The following is a 17515-nucleotide window of genomic DNA, read 5'->3' on the forward strand; positions in this document are numbered from 1 at the left end:
AGGTGCCACCGTGACGAGTCGGTAACTGGAGAAGTGGATGTGAGGCACCACAGTGCCTAGTGGAGTGATGTACTGCCGCTCTGGCTACAAACACTGCCCCATAAACAACGGCTAAAGTGGAGGTTGTTTGGCCTGCTCCGGAGGATTGTTTATATCCCGCCGTAAAGTGGAAGTTGCCCGAGAGCCCGCGTGACGCGTGCCTGTTGCCTGAGAGCCCACGTGCCTGTTGCGCGCGTTCACAAAGCCCTAGCGCTGACCTCAGGCTGAAGAGTGACCCCGCCAACAAGCACTACTGGGGATCTGTAAGCTGAGATGAGGCCTCCAAAGCTTTAGGTACTGGAACTAGATATTGACAAGTGCTGACCCATTGTAGAGAGATGTAGGTACTGTATAATTTGATCGCCAAGGTGTTCAGGGTCTCCAAGGGCAGGGGTTCACGTTAAGGAGACGGAAAGAGGTGTATGTTAGTGTATATGGCGAGTAAGGAGTTGAAGGAGAGCTAGATTCCCTGAATTCTTGCTTGCGAGATGAGGTGTTAGGATCTGTTAGCCGGGGGTGTGGGGATATGGGGTCCCTGCCAGCTAGAAGGGGTGGAATCTGGACCTTATACCAATAGATAGGTATAGCAGGAAGTGCAAAATAACCCCACTGAAAAGAAGAGGTGCAGTAGGTACGCTTGGAGAGAATTTTCATCAACATCAAGGGCCCGAGACCTTTCAAAACGCTTCCTTGAAAAACATAAGGGGCATAACTGGCCGATCTCGCACGGTGTTCAAAAGAGAACTTGATAAACACTTCCAAAGGATGCCTAATCAATCAGGCACTGATTCATACGTCAGGCTGCGAGCAGCTACGTCCAACAGTCTGGTTGAGCAGACCACCAACCAGGAGGCCTGGTTAGAGACCGGGCCGCGGTGACGTGATCCTAGAAACCAACGCAAGGTAGGGGCGTCCCTCACTGCGGTCAAGGTTTGGCTTTAGCTGGCGTTAGTAGCTTGGTTATGGGGCCGTGAAGTGCTTTTATCGGTCGCTCACGTGTGCTGTGTTGTGATGGAGTGACTAAAACGCTTCTCTTGTTCTCCTGAGCGTGGGTGAGCTGCAACACCCACAGTGAAGGCTCCTGAAGCTTGCCTAAGCTTATGAACAAATCCACAAGGGCCGTAACGAGGATTCGAACCTGCGTCCAGGAGCATCCCAGACACTGCCTTAATCGACGATTGCCTAAGCTTGTTTCTGGTCTTACTATAGCGGCAGAGTCTTGCGTGACGAATGCTAGGTTGCAAGGGAGCGTATCACAGTAATTGTCTACTTAGCAAATGCGTGTTGAAAAGTAACATGTGCGGATTATGATTGTAGTTGAGGACGCAGGTAGAGCACGTGTGAAGGTGGCACTTGTAGTGGGGATGAAGGTGGCACTTGTAGTGGGGATGGAGGTGGCACTTGTAGTGGGGATGAAGGTGGCACTTGTAGTGGGGATGAAGGTGGCACTTGTAGTGGGGATGGAGGTGGCACTTGTAGTGGGGATGGAGGTGGCACTTGTAGGGGGGATGGAGGTGGCACTTGGTCAAGGGCAGAGCTAGGAGCACGGGGAGGAATATTTTTAGCTTGGGAGCACTGGAGGTGGGAGGGAAGGTCAGCCGTGTTATGATGACACGCCGGGCCACCTGGCTCCTGCCTCTAGTGCGCTGCTCTTAATGTCTAGCACAACACGGTCTCTCTCTCTCTCGCTGGCTTATTAGTGCTTTAGTTATCTCTGGCTCAGTCGTCGCTGGCACTTATTAGCCACACCATACTTGATATAAGTGCCGTGTATGGCAGCGAGTGGCGGGGTGTTGTACACGTTACCACAGAAGGTACACTGACGAAGAACATCTGGAGAGTAGTAATATATAAGCTTGAGCTTATATATCTACTTGAGAATGGTCCAGGACGGACCGAAACGTCGTCGTCCCTTCACATTCTAGTGTGTGGTCTGGTCATCATACTTTAGCCACGTTATTGTGACTCATCGCCTGCATATAAGCTTGAGGTTGATAATTTAGGCGCTGTTAGGAGCACGGACTGGCCTTTCTATCCTCGTGCTTTCTTGTAGCTCCTACACTGTATGAAGACGCAGATGACGGACTCCCTCATCCTCGTCTCAAGCTTCCATCCGCGTCCCATTGTCCGATTGATTCTCATTTTGAACATTGCCACTTTGCCCATTCTGTCAATTGTCTGAAATATATTATACGTCAAATGAAGAAATCGGTGCGTGTGACGCTTACAGGATGAACCCAACGGGTTTTCTTCCTATTGGGGAGTATTGTACATGCTGCTATGGCGATATGTCCACTCACAGGATGAGTGGCGCTGCTCAATAAACTCGCCCCTCGGGGAAAATTTAAAAAAAAAAATGCGTGTTGCGTGCGGCACAAAGCACTGGCTCTGACCTCAGGCTGAAGAGGTCAGAGCCAACAAGCACTACTGGGGGATTGGTTCACTTGATGTATCACGCTATTGTGATTTCTTTGTGTATTGTACGTCACATCCCCTCCACTTTCTTTTGTCTATTATAAGTTCTTGTAGGTTGAGGACTTAAAGCTGGGGATGCACAATTAGGTGTTAGTCTTGTGTAGGTTCTATCTAATGATCTGGAAAGTCTCTTTATATAGGTTTCTAAAAAGTGATTCGACCCTCACTGATGAGGGTTGGTGTCTAATAACTATCTTCTTGACCTGACCGTAACTGTGGCCTCCAGATCTTCCTGTGTAGTGTCATAGTCAAACTCTTCTCGTCAGCTTCGTATCGTCAACTAGGGATGTAAATGATGGTGTTTCCTCAATCAGGTCAGTTCCCCCCCCCCACCACACACACACACACACAGGAAGTAGCCTGTAACACCTGTCTAACTCCCAGGTACCTATTTACTTCTAGATAACAGGGTCATCAAGGTGAAAGAAACTGTTCATTTTGTTTCTCGCCGGCGCCGGGAATCGAACCCGGTCCACATGACTAAGTGTCCAGCGTGCTGTCCACTCGGCCACCAGCGCCCCCATTCGCTGGTGGCTGAAAAAAAAACAATGTTTGGGGTCATTGATCTCTATATCCCCCGTGGATGCTGCCAACACCACACATGGCGGGTTTCAACTCTGGGTACGACCCTGACTGAATGAGGTGGGGGGGGGCACGTGGGCCTAGTCGGTGTTTTAGAGTGCAGGGAGAAGGGGTGATGGGGGGTGGGGGGATTATTGTTAGGGGGAAGGGGAGTTGTGCTAATGCCTCGCATCTTTGATTCCTCCCTCTCCCCCTTCCTAGCTCTTCCCCCTTCCTCGCTCGGCTACACATCACTCTCTGGTATTACCAGTTCAGACGATCACACAGGTGGGTGTTTATAGAGTCATTAAGGGCTTAGTACTGTAGTCCCCTCCCGGGTACTTGGTTCACCCTCGCCCCAACACTCACTCACCATTACTGAGAGAATTGTTAAATTATTGTTTCTTGTATAAAGTACGGTATTACATTTTGATTGTGTGTGGCGGGTAGTTTTCGGTAGATTACAGGTATGTGCTGGTAGATTACACATGTGAGAGTGCATCATTGGTATGTGCCGGTAACATTACAGGTGTGTAGGTGTGGGTTATAACCAGGGCGAGTTACGAGTGTGTACACCAGGTGGGTGTGAGGAGGGGCTCGGGACGTTGCCGGGATTTATGTCGACTACTCACGAAGGGCCGGTCTGCCTCTGCCCTTCCCTCTGTACTATCCCTCTCTTTCCTTCTACTCACCCTTCCTCTGTTCCTTCTCTCTACCTCCTCCTCCTCCTCCTCCCATAACCTTATGGTAATCTGGGAGGAGAGGAGAGGAGGCGACATGTCTTAATGTAACACTTTAGATAGTGTCGGGAGAGTGGCAAGAGCGGCAAGTGTGTCTTAAGTCTTATGGAGAAAATGAGTCTTATACAGAGATTAAGTCTTATGGGAAGGTGTACAGGATACTATTTGATCCAATCTAGTATCATCCTTATTACCAATTCCATTTCTTTATTATGCTCACCTCCCTGTGTGCGTGCGTGCGTGCGTCACCCCAAGGCCTGGCCGCGTGGTAATTCTTTGATGTATATTCATTACTGGTCGTCTACCAGTGAAGACCCTCCCTGCCTCTCCTCGTTATCATACTGGTGAGCTGTAATGTTGGTGACGACGACGACGGAAATGGTAACTTTGGTCACGGTACACGTTGATGGTGAAGATGGTGACGGTGCTTTGTTGTGTGAGGGAGGCAGACAGGGAGGGGGTTGAGGAAAGAGAGGGAGGGTTAGGGAAGTAGTAGAGGGAGGGAGGGAGACAGTGAGAGAGGGAGTGTCACAAGGAGGGAATACCTGCATGTCGGTGACTAAGAGGAGAATGATCACCACGTCAGAGGACAATAATCTCCAGGTTTAAGAGACAGTAGTGCGCGCTTGACGAGGTGACGTGTCTGGGTAGCAGCTGGTGAGATACCTTAACTGTTAAACTATCGCCTCACTTAACACATCAGCACAACTTCATTCTTCAGAAAGCACCCCCCCCCCCCAAAAAAAAAAACGAGAAAACACGAAAAAAAACACGAAGGCACCACATGGTGTCACAGGCCCCTTAGTGTGACCTGTCGTTACCTGACGTGACAACACACTAAACACACGTGACCTTCAGCTCATTATATATATATATATATATGTATATATATATATATATATATATATATATATATATATATATATATATATATATATATATATATATATATATATATATATATATAATAATAATTTATAATAAATTACACATCTCGGGCAGGAAGCTCCTCCCCTGTGTGAATCAATATATTTCTATCATGCACACGCTGGACTCACTCTCCTGGCTAGTCCTCTACACTGCCTCGCTCCCCTCACTCGTCAACAAGACCAGTGTAGCCATGGGGCTACATTCGTCTGTCCGGTACACGTGTGTGGCCGGTTTGTGAGGACGCGAAGTGGGGCGCACGGGTCGCCAACCCTGGGAGACCAGAATGTAAGGCACGGTATTACCTGCTCCAGGTGGGTTTCATCATTATCCCTGACGGGACATAAACGCGCAGGTAACTGGTGTATATTTTAGCGAGGGAGGGAACTGTGGACTGTCAGGGGGAAAGCGCCAAGCCATTACGACTATATAGCACTGGGAAGGGGTCAGGATAAGGATTTGGGATGGGACGGGGGAAGCATCGTGGCTAAGGAATCTTGCCGAATGTAGGCGATGAGTCACAATAACGTGGCTAAATTATGTTGACCAGACCACACACTAGAAGGTGAAGGGACGACGACGTTTCGGTCCGTCCTGGACCATTCTCAATCGACTTGAGAATGGTCCAGGACGGACCGAAACGTCGTCGTCCCCTTCACCTTCTAGTGTGTGGTCTGGTCAACATCTTGCCGGAACATCGTGTCGCTGGATGATCACAGATGGCGCTACCTCATACCTTTGTCAGTGTTTACATCACGATAAATTTAACTCGGTTTGAGTCGGTTGTGAGCCGACTGCTCTACAGGTCACGACGAGTCGTACTGGCTTGTTTGTCAGCCTCTTGGCTCGTTAATGTATGAAGTGTGTGATGGAGACGTGGAGGCAGAGGTGGTCTCTAGGGTTATACCAATATTTGGTTGGCAGCAACTTGACCCAGTTGAGGTGGTGGGGACCTTGGCTGGTGGTGGAGATGCCCAGCGTTTGTCATACCGCTCGACATGTCAGCTGTTGGGGGGTTGAGGGTGATGTATGTTGGCTTAGGGAGGGGAGGTTGGCGTCACGCCGCCACACGCCTGTGGGGTGGCGTGACGCCTGCCCCCACCACTACACCTGTGGGGTGGCGTCACGCCACCACACATACAAGGGGTCCAGCAGCCCCTGGTGGTGGCCTCGGGGTGGAGACTCCGTGACACTAGACTGTATCTAGATTCTCTCAGGATAAGATGGTTAGCGTTGCTAAGTAAACATTAACCGTCTTGGGTGGTGATCAAGGCCACTGTTGTTCCTGGCCGGTGTCCTTGAACACCCGTATATATGTTATATATATATATATAGGTATATTTGATTTAATATCTGTGCCCAAAAATGTCACAAGAGTGCTGTTGGGAATTGGGTTAATGGTCTTACGACTTCCAGTTGTTTTAACGGTCGTTGTGGCCTAGTGGTGAAAGTATTGGACACGCTAAGGTGCTTCGAGCCCCTGGCTGTTTGGGTTCGAATCCTTCTTGGGTGAGTTTTCTGTCGCACGCACGTGTGTGTGTGTGTGTGTGGGGGGGGGGGGGCTCGCTCGCTCGCTCTCTTTTTCTCGGCCTCTTTCTCGCTATTTCTCGTTCGCGCTCTCTCTCTCTCGCTCTCTTCCCCCATGCACCTTAATTGGTCAAGATTTAACGGACCTTAACTGTTCATTAGCTATACTACAAACCATCATTTGACGGGGGAACCTTAATTGGGCATTGACTGTAGTGTTGTGTGCGCGAGACGGGGGCCTCTTGCCCACTGGTTGGTGGTGGTGCAACACTGGCGCTTAGGTAACGCAGGAAGCCGGATACATGGTCCCAAAATGAGCTGAATTCCTCCAATAATCAGCCTTGGAGGTTGACGCACCGATTACGTCTCCTGACTCCCACACCCAGAGAGCCATCAGCGACATATACCAACTTGGCCAACATAAAAACTAGCTGGAAATCCGTGTAAGGAATCATTTAGAACTTTGCATGTCACGTATCGGATCAGTCCTGGAGTCTGTAGCCCCGCGTGGAGTTTCAAATGTAGATTATAGGCTCAGGAACCTGTACACCAGTTGATTGACCATTTGAAATTTGGGGCCAAAGAGCACCAGCTTCCCACCCCCGCCCTCAGAGTTAGGCGAGTCATTCCAGCACTCGGCTGTGATGTCTGGTAAGGTTAGATGGAGCGGGTTGAACACCTTACCTGTGGAGGGAGTGTTTGTGTTCCTGGCATGACTCAGTGTGTGGTGTTGAGTCATGGGTTATCCAGGAGTCTGGTGACGTCTTTGTCCTCCTTATTACGTACGTCACCTGTGAGAATTGTGGTTGTTGATGTGTTCTTATTGTTTCCTCTCACTGTGGTTGTGTAACCTTGCCATTCCTGATTGTCCCTCGCTTTGATTGTGTAACCTTGCCATTCCTGATTGTCCCTCACTTTGATTGTGTAACCTTGCCATTCCTGATTGTCCCTCACTTTGATTGTGTAACCTTGCCATTCCTGATTGTCCCTCACTTTGATTGTGTAACCTTGCCATTCCTGATTGTCCCTCGCTTTGATTGTGTAACCTTGCCATTCCTGATTGTCCCTCCCTTTGATTGGCCTTGTGCTTCCAAACAGCTCCATCCCACCATTTTCTTCCCATTAAAGATTCTTGAAAGTGCATGTATTCACATTATTTATAAATGTTAACTTCATATTAACTTCTAAGTATTGATCACTATTACAGGTAATCATTTCTCTTGGGAATTTGAAAATGTTGTTTACGTGATTGGTTCTTTTCTTGTCCCACAGATGTCGGGCGAGTCGGGAGAGGGAGGCCCGGGCGGCGGTGGTGGAGGCGGCGAGGTAATGGACTTCCAAAACCGCATCAAAAGATTTCAGAAAGATCAACAATTCAACCAACAGCAGGTTAGTAACTATGTGTAAAGTGAAGGTGTAGACGTGTGCCTGGGGGGGCTATCTTGAGATAATTTCGGGGCTTTTAGTGTTCCCGCGGCCCGGTCCTCGACCAGGCCTCCACCCCCAGGAAGTTGCAGCATACTACAGCACCCCAGTGTGGGTCTTTTGACTGGTGTAAACACTGGTAGTGTTTTCAGGAGTTAGAAAGTGTCAAAGTACATGTGATACTTCCATACTGCTCACCAGTAATGTTTATTTCTATGACACAAACCTGTACTGATAGGTATAAACATCATTCAAGGGACGCAGGTTCGATCCCATTATACGTCCTCAGTATTAATAGATTAAATCACTTGTGATTCCATTGAGTAAGACAACATTAGCTTGTTACCTCCACATACCCTTTAGGTGCACTTGGCCTAGATAGCATCAAAGGCACCATGGAGGACCGAGTACGTAAACCCCACTAAAACTCTGGAATTTCAAGTCATGAGACTTGACTCTCACTAAACGAAAAAGGAAGTAACTGAACTGAACTATACTCAAGAGTAATTACAAGACAATATATATATATAAATCTTGAACACTAGACCTGCAAGGCATGTCCTTCATGTCCAGCTGTGGCGAGTCTACACCTGCCTGACGCAGGTGTAGGCTAGCCCCCAGTCACGACCCAGTCGACGCCACACCTCCGTCCAGCCCTACCATTGGCTGGCGACGTGGTTGATCTTGGCGTCACTGGGGAGCCTCCTGATAGTTTACAGAGTTTAGAGAGCTTGCAAGGGTAGAGAAGGGGGGCGAGGGGGGTCGCCCGAGAGTCTGCAACAAGTTCATATAAGACTGTGAGGGCGCGGGCCCTCTACCCTGTGAGGGTGCGGGCCCTCTACCCTGGGAGGGCGCGGGCCCTCTACCCTGGGAGGGCGCGGGCCCTCTACCCTGGGAGGGCGCGGGCCCTCTACCCTGGGAGGGCGCGGGCCCTCTACCCTGGGAGGGCGCGGGCCCTCTACCCTGGGAGGGCGCGGGCCCTCTACCCTATCGTCTTGTCATTCATTAATTCATCAGAGCGCCAGGAGACCTCCCCTGAGGCTCGCTGTCCTTGTGTGGATAATGATCTGTCTGAGGTGAGCAAGGGTCGTCTGGGAGGAGGGAGGGAGGGAGGGTGCTTCACATGATGTATAACCGTCCCATTAGTTGTGGTAACTCACGCGGTTCGTAAATTTCATGTTTATTTCTAAAGGTTATTGGTAACGCGCGTTTACATTTAAAGAAAACGGGAATTTTGGTCAAAATGATTGGTTTATAGGCAATCAGGTGGCGATAATCCGGTTAAAATATAATCATTCATCCAGAGATAAAAGTCTGTAAATAGTCTTAATCGTAGACTTGATAATTTATCAGGTGTATTTATGAGTTTGTAAGTCGCCAGGTTAAGGCGACTCACAAATTGACTTCATATTGTATTTTTGTGTTTTTAAGAAAATGGATTGTTGTGTGTTGTGCGTGATGCCGTGAGAGACGCAGTTTATGACGCAAGGTTTATGACTCTGCCACCTGACTCACACTATGACATCACCCATTCATTGACGCAAACCTTACTCAGGATTGAATTGTTGATAACAGTTTAGAGTAGAATTGACTGACTCATACTTGGAGTGACTTCTGGCCCCGCCCGACGGCCAGGCTGGACTTGATACCCCTGATCCAACAGGCTGTTGTATTGCATTATTATTCCTCTGCAAGTCTCGGCACTTGTGACTTGTGTATAGGTATCCTAGTAACTAGGTCAACTACTGATCCTCTACACGATGCTGCCCCTCAACAGTTGCCAAACTAGTAGGTGAACAGCGGTATTGGGTGAAAGGAAAGGTGCCCAACCGTTTTTGTCGTGCTCGGGTGATTGAACCCGGGTTCGTTAGTTGTGGGCCGAGGATATAGAGGTCTCTGGTTAACTTGTTTAAGATTCAGCTATTGGGAACAAAGTTCCAAGTAGCACGGGCTATAGTGAGCCCGTAGTGGACTTACCGGGCACCGAAGCGGGGCTGTAACTTGGTCTCCGGTTAATGTGTTGATAAGAGACGCGGGATTGTTATTTGCTTAGCTAAACGAACTAGAGGGATCAGTTCCTGAACCGATTATGTGCCTCTGTAATCCTTTACACCACCGCCCACGGGATGGGTATGGGGTGCATAATAAAGAAAGAAATTGAAATTGAATTGGTGGGCGGGGATAAACCTCTGAGCTTGGCACCGCTGCCGCCATAAGAAAACTTGCCTGTACAGGACCAACCAATATAATTCCCCGGTGTCGTCCACTGGGTGACTGGTGTGTCTACGCTCAAGGGGGCGCTCTCCGGTATGGGTTTGTTCCTTATCTTGAGATGATTTCAGGGCTTAGCTGTACCCGCGGCCCGGTCCTCGACCAGGCCAACTTTTTGTTACCCCCCCCCCCTCCCAGGAAGCAGCCCGTAGCAGTCGTCTAACTCCCAGGTACCTATTTACTGCTAGGTAACAGGGGCATCAGGGTGAAATAAACATTTTGCCCATTTGTCTCCGCCTCCACCAGGGATTGAACCCGGAAGCTCGAGACTACGAATCCGAAGCGCTGTCCACTCAGCTGCCAGGCGCCCTAGCATACACAATTGTGTCTTCGAGAATGGTAGGCGTGCGAGTTCGATCCCATTGTGTAACCTCAATATTTATTAATGGATTAATTACGTTCTCGTAATTTTCTTGTCCCCGTCCCCCCCAGGGAGGGTTTTAGGGAGCCGGTCGGCCGAGCGGACAGCACGCTGGACTTGTGATCCTGTGGTCCCGGGTTCGATCTCGGGTGCCGGCGAGAAGCAATGGGCAGAGTTTCTTTCACCCTATGCCCCTGTTACCTAGTAGTAAAATAGGTACCTGGGTGTTAGTCAGCTGTCACGGGCTGCTTCCTGGGGGTGGAGGCCTGGTCGAGGACCGGGCCGCGGGGACACTAAAAAGCCCCGAAAGCATCTCAAGATAACCCCCATCTCCTCCCCCCCCCCATCTCCACCCCCCCCCCCCTCAGCCCCGCCGCCTATTGGCAGCTAGCTGGCAGCATTACCACACACTCATCTTAAAATAGCAACGCTGTCTAGGGTGAAGAGTTAGCGTGCTTTGTTGAGTGTGTGGGAGGAGCAGTGGAAGAGTGAGAGTCACTCTTAGCCTAGGCCGCCTTTTAAGTGAGTCACTCTAGGCCGCCTTCTAAGTGAGTCACTCTAGGCCGCCTTCTAAGTGAGTCACTCTAGGCCGCCTTCTAAGAACATAAAAATAAAGGAAACTGCATCGAGGTCTATTGATCCATGGTTGACAGCTTCTATTTCATCCCCAAACTCGTTCATATCCATGTCTACCCTACGCTTGAAACAATCCAAACCGATCCCAGGTCTGTTGTGTTAACCGGTAATGTGTTCCATGAAGCAATACTTCTGTTCCCATGCCAGTAGTTACGTCTGTTCTCAGTTTAATCTTAAGACCTTAGTCATACTTGGAGAGCATAATGTGGTCCTGGCACCCTTGGGGGAAAACAGTGGCACCCTGGCACCCTAGGGGAACAGTGGTACCCCCTGGCACCCTAGGGGAACAGGACTACCCTGTGGTAAAAGACCATGGCGATTTTTTAATTATTTGGAATATAGAATTGATGACACTAGAGATATTTAGTTTATATATTACGTCAGGGTTAGCCGAATGTTTATATAATTGGTTAGTTTCTTAGGGGTAGGCTCGTAGCCGCGCAGGTAATCTTGAGATGATTTCGGGGCTAGGCGTTCCCGCGGCCCGGTCCAGGCCTCCTTTTTGTTACACATCCCCAGGAAGCAGCCCGTAGCAGCTGTGTAACTCCCAGGTACCTATTTACTGCTAGGTGAACAGGGGTGAAAGAAAACCCCTGGTTCAAGGGTGAAAGTAAGTCTGCCTATTTGTTTCCGCCTCCACCGGGGATCGAACCCGTAACCTTAGGACTATGAATCCGAAATCTACTCAGCTGTCAGGCCCCTGCGCGGCTACAAGCCGCGCAGGTAGTTTGTTTACAATGCTCAACAGCATATATATTAAACTTGTTGATGCTCCAGGGGCTTATTTCACTATTCTCAGAAATTGATTAAAAAAAAATCAACCCTTTCGTATTGTATATTCTTGGCGGCCGCGTGTCACTGTTCCTGGCCATCTCTGCGGCCTTTGCCATAAGCGGCAGCGTTTCTGACAGTCGTAAACATATACAGATTATAATTTTCTGGAGAAGTGCCTGAGGCGGCCTTGAGAGGAGGGTGTTGGTCAGCCGGGCCCATAACAAGTATGGGGGAGACACTGTTGTCGCAATACCCAGAAGTATTAGTGACTCACTCCCCCATCCCGGCACTTCGACATTTGCCTCGGGGGGAAAAACGGCCCCGGGGGCTATGAGATTTATGTAGTGTCTAGTGCACCTGTCTCCGTTATTGGTGGTCATTAGCTGGATACTCGTTGTCTCTTCCACCCGGAGTTTGAGATGAGTGATCGTCTTGGCGCCTCACCAAATCAACAAGGACAAAAACGGCAAGTAAATTCTCTAAAAAAAGACTGTGTGTGCTCCAAGAGAGAGACAGTTACCAGAAGCCTCCGGCCCGCGGCCAACTCTGGACAACATTCTGCTGGGAGTGAGTGTATATACACCGTGGGGCGTGTAGGTGTTGTGTGTGTGGGCCCGCGTGTGCGTTTAGCCACGTCATGCAGGGCTCCTGCTTACCCAGCCTCACGCATATATTGGCTGCAGAGGGTAGGGGAGTTTCAGTTAGTCGTGTGAGGAGAGAGAGAGGGTGTTGTTAGCGTGCTGCCGGACGAGCCATTACTGCCCCGTTTGGATATTCAGTTATCGAGTGTTTACCTCGTGTGTTTGGAACGTGTATGAGAGAAACGCCTCGTAATAATATTTGTAAGTAAGGGAGCAGAAGTGGCTTTATCATAACCGATAATACCCCGGAATGTTCAGTACTTAACCGCTGTGGCTGCAAACCTACGGCCCGTTTTCTGTTGAAGTCAAAATTTAGCTAGACAGTGGCCGTGACCAAGCAAAGTGTGAGGATCAGTGTGCGTGGCGAGGGAGGAAGGAACACAACCAAGCCATCACCTGCCTCAACTCTCACCCCACCACCAGCCATCATGACTTTCGGCAAGGTTTGCAGTGCTGTTAATATTTCTAAAACTAGCTTCATTTTAATGTGTTTTCACGTCTTAGTTGTATTTATGCAATGTCATATTCGGCCGAGCGGACAGCACACTCGACTTGTGATCCTGTGGTCCCGGGTTCGATCCCGGGCGCCGGCGAGAAACAATGGGCAGAGTTTCTTTCACCCTATGCCCCTGTTACCTAGCAGTAAAATAGGTACCTGGGTGTTAGTCAGCTGTCACGGGCTGCTTCCTGGGGGTGGAGGCCTGGTCGAGGATCGGGCCGCGGGGACACTAAAGCCCCGAAATCATCTCAAGATAACCTCAAGATAACCCCCCCCCCCCCACACACACACACACATACCCCTAGGAAGCAGCCCGTAACAGCTGTCTAATTCCCAGGTACCTATTTACTGCTAGGTAACAGGGACATTGGGATGAAAGAGAAACTGCCCATTTGTCTCTGCCGGCGCCGGGAATCGAACGCCGGATCACAGGATTACGTGCCCAGCGTGCTGTCTATTCAGCCACCGACCCCCTGTACATTATTGCCAACATAATTTGGTGTTCCCAGGCGGTCACCCATCCAAGTACTAACCACAACCACCGTTGCTAAACTTCGCTGATCGGACGAGAAGCGGTGTTCTCAACGTGGTATGGCCGTTGGCTATACACATACACATGCACACGCGTGTGAATGTGTGTGTATGCGTGTGCATGCGTGTGCGCGCTCGCCTGTCAGTGCCTGCAGAATCGAACCTTAGCTCTTGGACCCTGGTTTTTTAGCCACCGGTTTGTGTGATACAATGACTCTGCCCATTTATCTACCATATATTTAAAAAATATGAATGGAGTTTATTTCTACTTTCTGGTCCTTTAGTTCGTCCCATTACTCTTACGCCAAAAGAAAACTTTCTAACATTTCTATGATTCGTGTGATTCTCAGGCTGTCTGTACCCATTGGGAACATTTCGTTTATTTCCGCTCTATCTAGCTCCCTGTGTGTTTCGTCTAGCTCCCTGTGTGTTTCGTCTAGCTCCCTGTGTGTTTCGTCTAGCTCCCTGTGTGTTTCGTCTAGCTCCCTGTGTGTTTCGTCTAGCTCCCTGTGTGTTTCGTCTAGCTCCCTGTGTGTTTCGTCTAGCTCCCTGTGTGTTTCGTCTAGCTCCCTGTGTGTTTCGTCTAGCTCCCTGTGTGTTTCGTCTAGCTCCCTGTGTGTTTCGTCTAGCTCCCTGTGTGTTTCGTCTAGCTCCCTGTGTGTTTCGTCTAGCTCCCTGTGTGTTTCGTCTAGCTCCCTGTGTGTTTCGTCTAGCTCCCTGTGTGTTTCGTCTAGCTCCCTGTGTGTTTCGTCTAGCTCCCTGTGTGTTTCGGCTAGCTCCCTGTGTGTTTCGTCTAGCTCCCTGTGTGTTTCGTCTAGCTCCCTGTGTGTTTCGTCTAGCTCCCTGTGTGTTTCGGCTAGCTCCCTGTGTGTTTCGGCTAGCTCCCTGTGTGTTTCGGCTAGCTCCCTGTGTGTTTCGGCTAGCTCCCTGTGTGTTTCGGCTAGCTCCCTGTGTGTTTCGGCTAGCTCCCTGTGTGTTTCGGCTAGCTCCCTGTGTGTTTCGTCTAGCTCCCTGTGTGTTTCGGCTAGCTCCCTGTGTGTTTCGGCTAGCTCCCTGTGTGTTTCGGCTAGCTCCCTGTGTGTTTCGGCTAGCTCCCTGTGTGTTTCGTCGAGCTCCCTGTGTGTTTCGTCGAGCTCCCTGTGTGTTTCGTCTAGCTCCCTTCCTATGTCCTCTTTACTAGCATTGTCAGAGCTAGTTCCTTTAATTTTCACAATTTTGGGATGAACCTTGCTGTAAACTAATGAACTTTTTAGAGTTTCCTTGTGATTTTTATTCTTTTTTAGATGGGGAGCTTTGTGATGGAGCTGCATGCTCTAAAATTGGTCTCACGTACGCGGAGTATTTGGTGTCTAGTCACCTGTTCCCATTGCCATCAACTTAGACTTGCTGTCGAACTTCAGAAGCCACTTCTTGGATTAACTTTGCAGCTTGTCATCTTAGAGAATCTTACCATCCTCATCTGCCCCAATTCTTGTTCATTCATTTTGCAACGTCTGCAAACATGGACATATTGATTGTTTATTGTGCTAGTTTTATAGTAGGCTAGTTTATTGTGCACCCCATACTCATCCTGTGAGCGGTAGCGCAAAAAGCATTACAGAGGGCACAAAATCTAGACTCTGCTTCTGTAGAATACCCACAGTGGGATTTAGTATGGGTCCCAGCACCGATTCCTGAGGCACCCCACTATAGGTAGCCTATCCCAGTCTCCTCGCGCCTCACTCTCACCGACTCCTGTCTGTTGGGTATTTCATTAATCGTGCCAGAGCTCTTCAACTTATCCCCTTGCCTCTCGGGTATGCGTAGTAATCTTTTGTTCTGTAATACGTGCAGCTGGTGTGTATGTGTGTGTACTAATTGTGCTTGCGGGGGTTTAGCTCTGGCTCTTTAGTCCCGCCTCTCAACTGTCAATGAAGTATGTGTGTGGGGGTGCAGCTGGTGCTGTGTGTGTGGGTGCAGCTGGTGCCGTGTGTGGATACAGCTGGTGTGTGTGGGTGCAGCTGGTGTATGTGTGTGTGTGGGTGCAGGTGGTGCGGCTGTGTAGTCCTTAGCATGAGCCGTGCCAGCGTGGAGGTGGGTGGTGACGCCACACGGGGGCGCGCATCACCATTATTACCCGGCTGCTCCACCACCGCCCGCCCGCGGGTTACCCAGCCCACCGTTCCTCCCGCCCTCATACACTCCCCAAACACGTTAATAGGGAAGATGAGGTATAAATAGCAGCTACCTCGCATGGCTCACTATAGGCCGTTTCTTTTAATGTCTATCAGATCCTCCACTGACACTTGAGTGTCTGTTAGAGCAGTTTTGTGCGTAGTGATTTGTGTAAGTTTTGCGTGATCATTTATATATTATCAGAGGAATTTAGAATATTTGAAATAAAGATGTTTCTAATTTACATCTTGTGACGACAGCTCTCGTCCCTCGTTCTTAAGTTTTTTGTTATCTTAAATGTCTCTTCCTGTTGCCGACTATCTTTTAATGTCAGGTCCTGCCTCTGTTTTTTCCCCCCACGCCTACACCCCAGCCGTCTGCGCCAGCGCCCCCTATGCTTGTACCCCCCATTTGGTTACCAAGAGTAGGTGTGAAGACGCGGGAAGACCCGTGACTCCTCCCGGGTGTGTACACCTGGCCCCCCTCACACTTTACTACACCTGGCCCGCCTCGCACTTTACTACACCTGGCCCGCCTCGCACTTTACTACACCTGGCCCGCCTCGCACTTTACTACACCAACATATAGTCCAGGTCTCGTAGCGTGCAGGAGATTATCACCTGTAGGCTATGCATTTTTAAAGCAATAATTACATTAGGAAAGCGGCTCGGCCATCAGCGGGGTGGGGCTGCTGGCAGACTGGCGCAGTCCGCGTTATTAGTTGCAACCTTGACCTCTCTTGCCGCAGTTCGTGCCGAGGTCTATCTTGCCCCCAAATTACAGAGCGGGTTGGTGATTGGTTGGTGCAGCCTACCAGCCCAGCTGACTGGAGCCATGACGTCAATGTTTACAGGCGATCAGCTGGCATGGGGCGAGCAGCGGCTGCACCTTCCCTGCACACGCTCTCACTCTAGAGTTGACACACACTTGAGTTAATGTTCGGTGCTGGTTGATACCTGGTTAATACCTGGTTGACGGGGTTCTGGGAGTTCTTCTACTCCCCAAGCCCGGCCCGAGGCCAGGCTTGACTTGTGAGAATTTGGTCCACTAGGCTGTTGCTTGGAGCGGCCCGCAGGCCCACATTCCCACCACAGCCCGGTTGATCCGGCACTCCGTGCTAATAAGCCGAATGGTTGGTATTTTACAATGGTTAGCTAATATGTAATTTGTATTAGGTCTAGGATAATTGAATACGTGAGTATCCTTAGGAGTTATCCACCTTGGTCTACAAATATTGCATAGATTGTGGAATTAACGTTTATTTTCGGTAAGGTCAGAAGTCATCCTGTTTAACCAATAATTATCGAAGAGTTTACCTCTTTCATGACCCGCTGGAAGCTTCTAGGTGACTGTTCTCCCCCCCCCCCCGCCCCCTTTGGGCACCATTCCTTCCCCCCGTCCTAACCCAGATCCTTATCCTGACCCCTTCCCAGTGCTAAATAGTCATAATGCCTTGGCGCTTTCCCTTGATAACTCCCTCCCTCCCCCCTCCTACCAGTCCCTAATCCTCGTCCTGCGCCCCCCCCCCCCTCGTCCTGATCCTCTTGATCCTTCCCCTCCTTCCACATTCCACTCCATGACTTGCATATGTGCCACAGACAGGTTTTAAGTATCAGTATTCTCTTATTGATGTATACTTGGGTACCTGGAGTAGTTTTGGGGATCTACTCTCCAAGCCTGGCCTGGGGGGCTGAGGCTTAACCTGTGAGCATTTGGTTCCAAGAGGCTGTTGCTTAAAGCGGACGGCAGCCCCTCAGCGAGGCGTTACCTGACGGGATGGTGTTGATAGTGAGCAAAGTAGTGTGTACTTACCTAGTTGTGCTTGCGGGGGTTGAGCTCTGGCTCTTTGGTCCCGCCTCTCAACCGTCAATCAACAGGTGTACAGGTTCTTGAGCCTACTGGGCTCTATCATATCTACACTTGAAACTGTGTATGGAGTCAGCCTCCACCACAT

At 49.8% G+C, this 17515-nt stretch overlaps 1 protein-coding gene and 1 pseudogene across 14 annotated transcripts in view; one reads left to right on the plus strand and one right to left on the minus strand.

The window, feature by feature from the left end:
* Positions 1-17515, plus strand: part of Sarm (sterile alpha and armadillo motif) — a 329198-nt gene that overhangs the window by 264759 nt on the left and 46924 nt on the right. For all 14 annotated transcript variants that reach the window (XM_045759498.2, XM_069316280.1, XM_045759502.2 and 11 more), the window contains one exon: positions 7542-7658. In XM_045759498.2, coding sequence (XP_045615454.1) covers positions 7542-7658 — 117 coding nt within the window. The remainder of the gene's footprint in view (positions 1-7541; positions 7659-17515) is intronic.
* Positions 13361-13479, minus strand: LOC123768886 (5S ribosomal RNA; annotated as a pseudogene).

Source organism: Procambarus clarkii, chromosome 83 (genome assembly GCF_040958095.1).
Source record: "Procambarus clarkii isolate CNS0578487 chromosome 83, FALCON_Pclarkii_2.0, whole genome shotgun sequence".
In the NCBI taxonomy this organism is placed as follows: domain Eukaryota; kingdom Metazoa; phylum Arthropoda; class Malacostraca; order Decapoda; family Cambaridae; genus Procambarus; species Procambarus clarkii.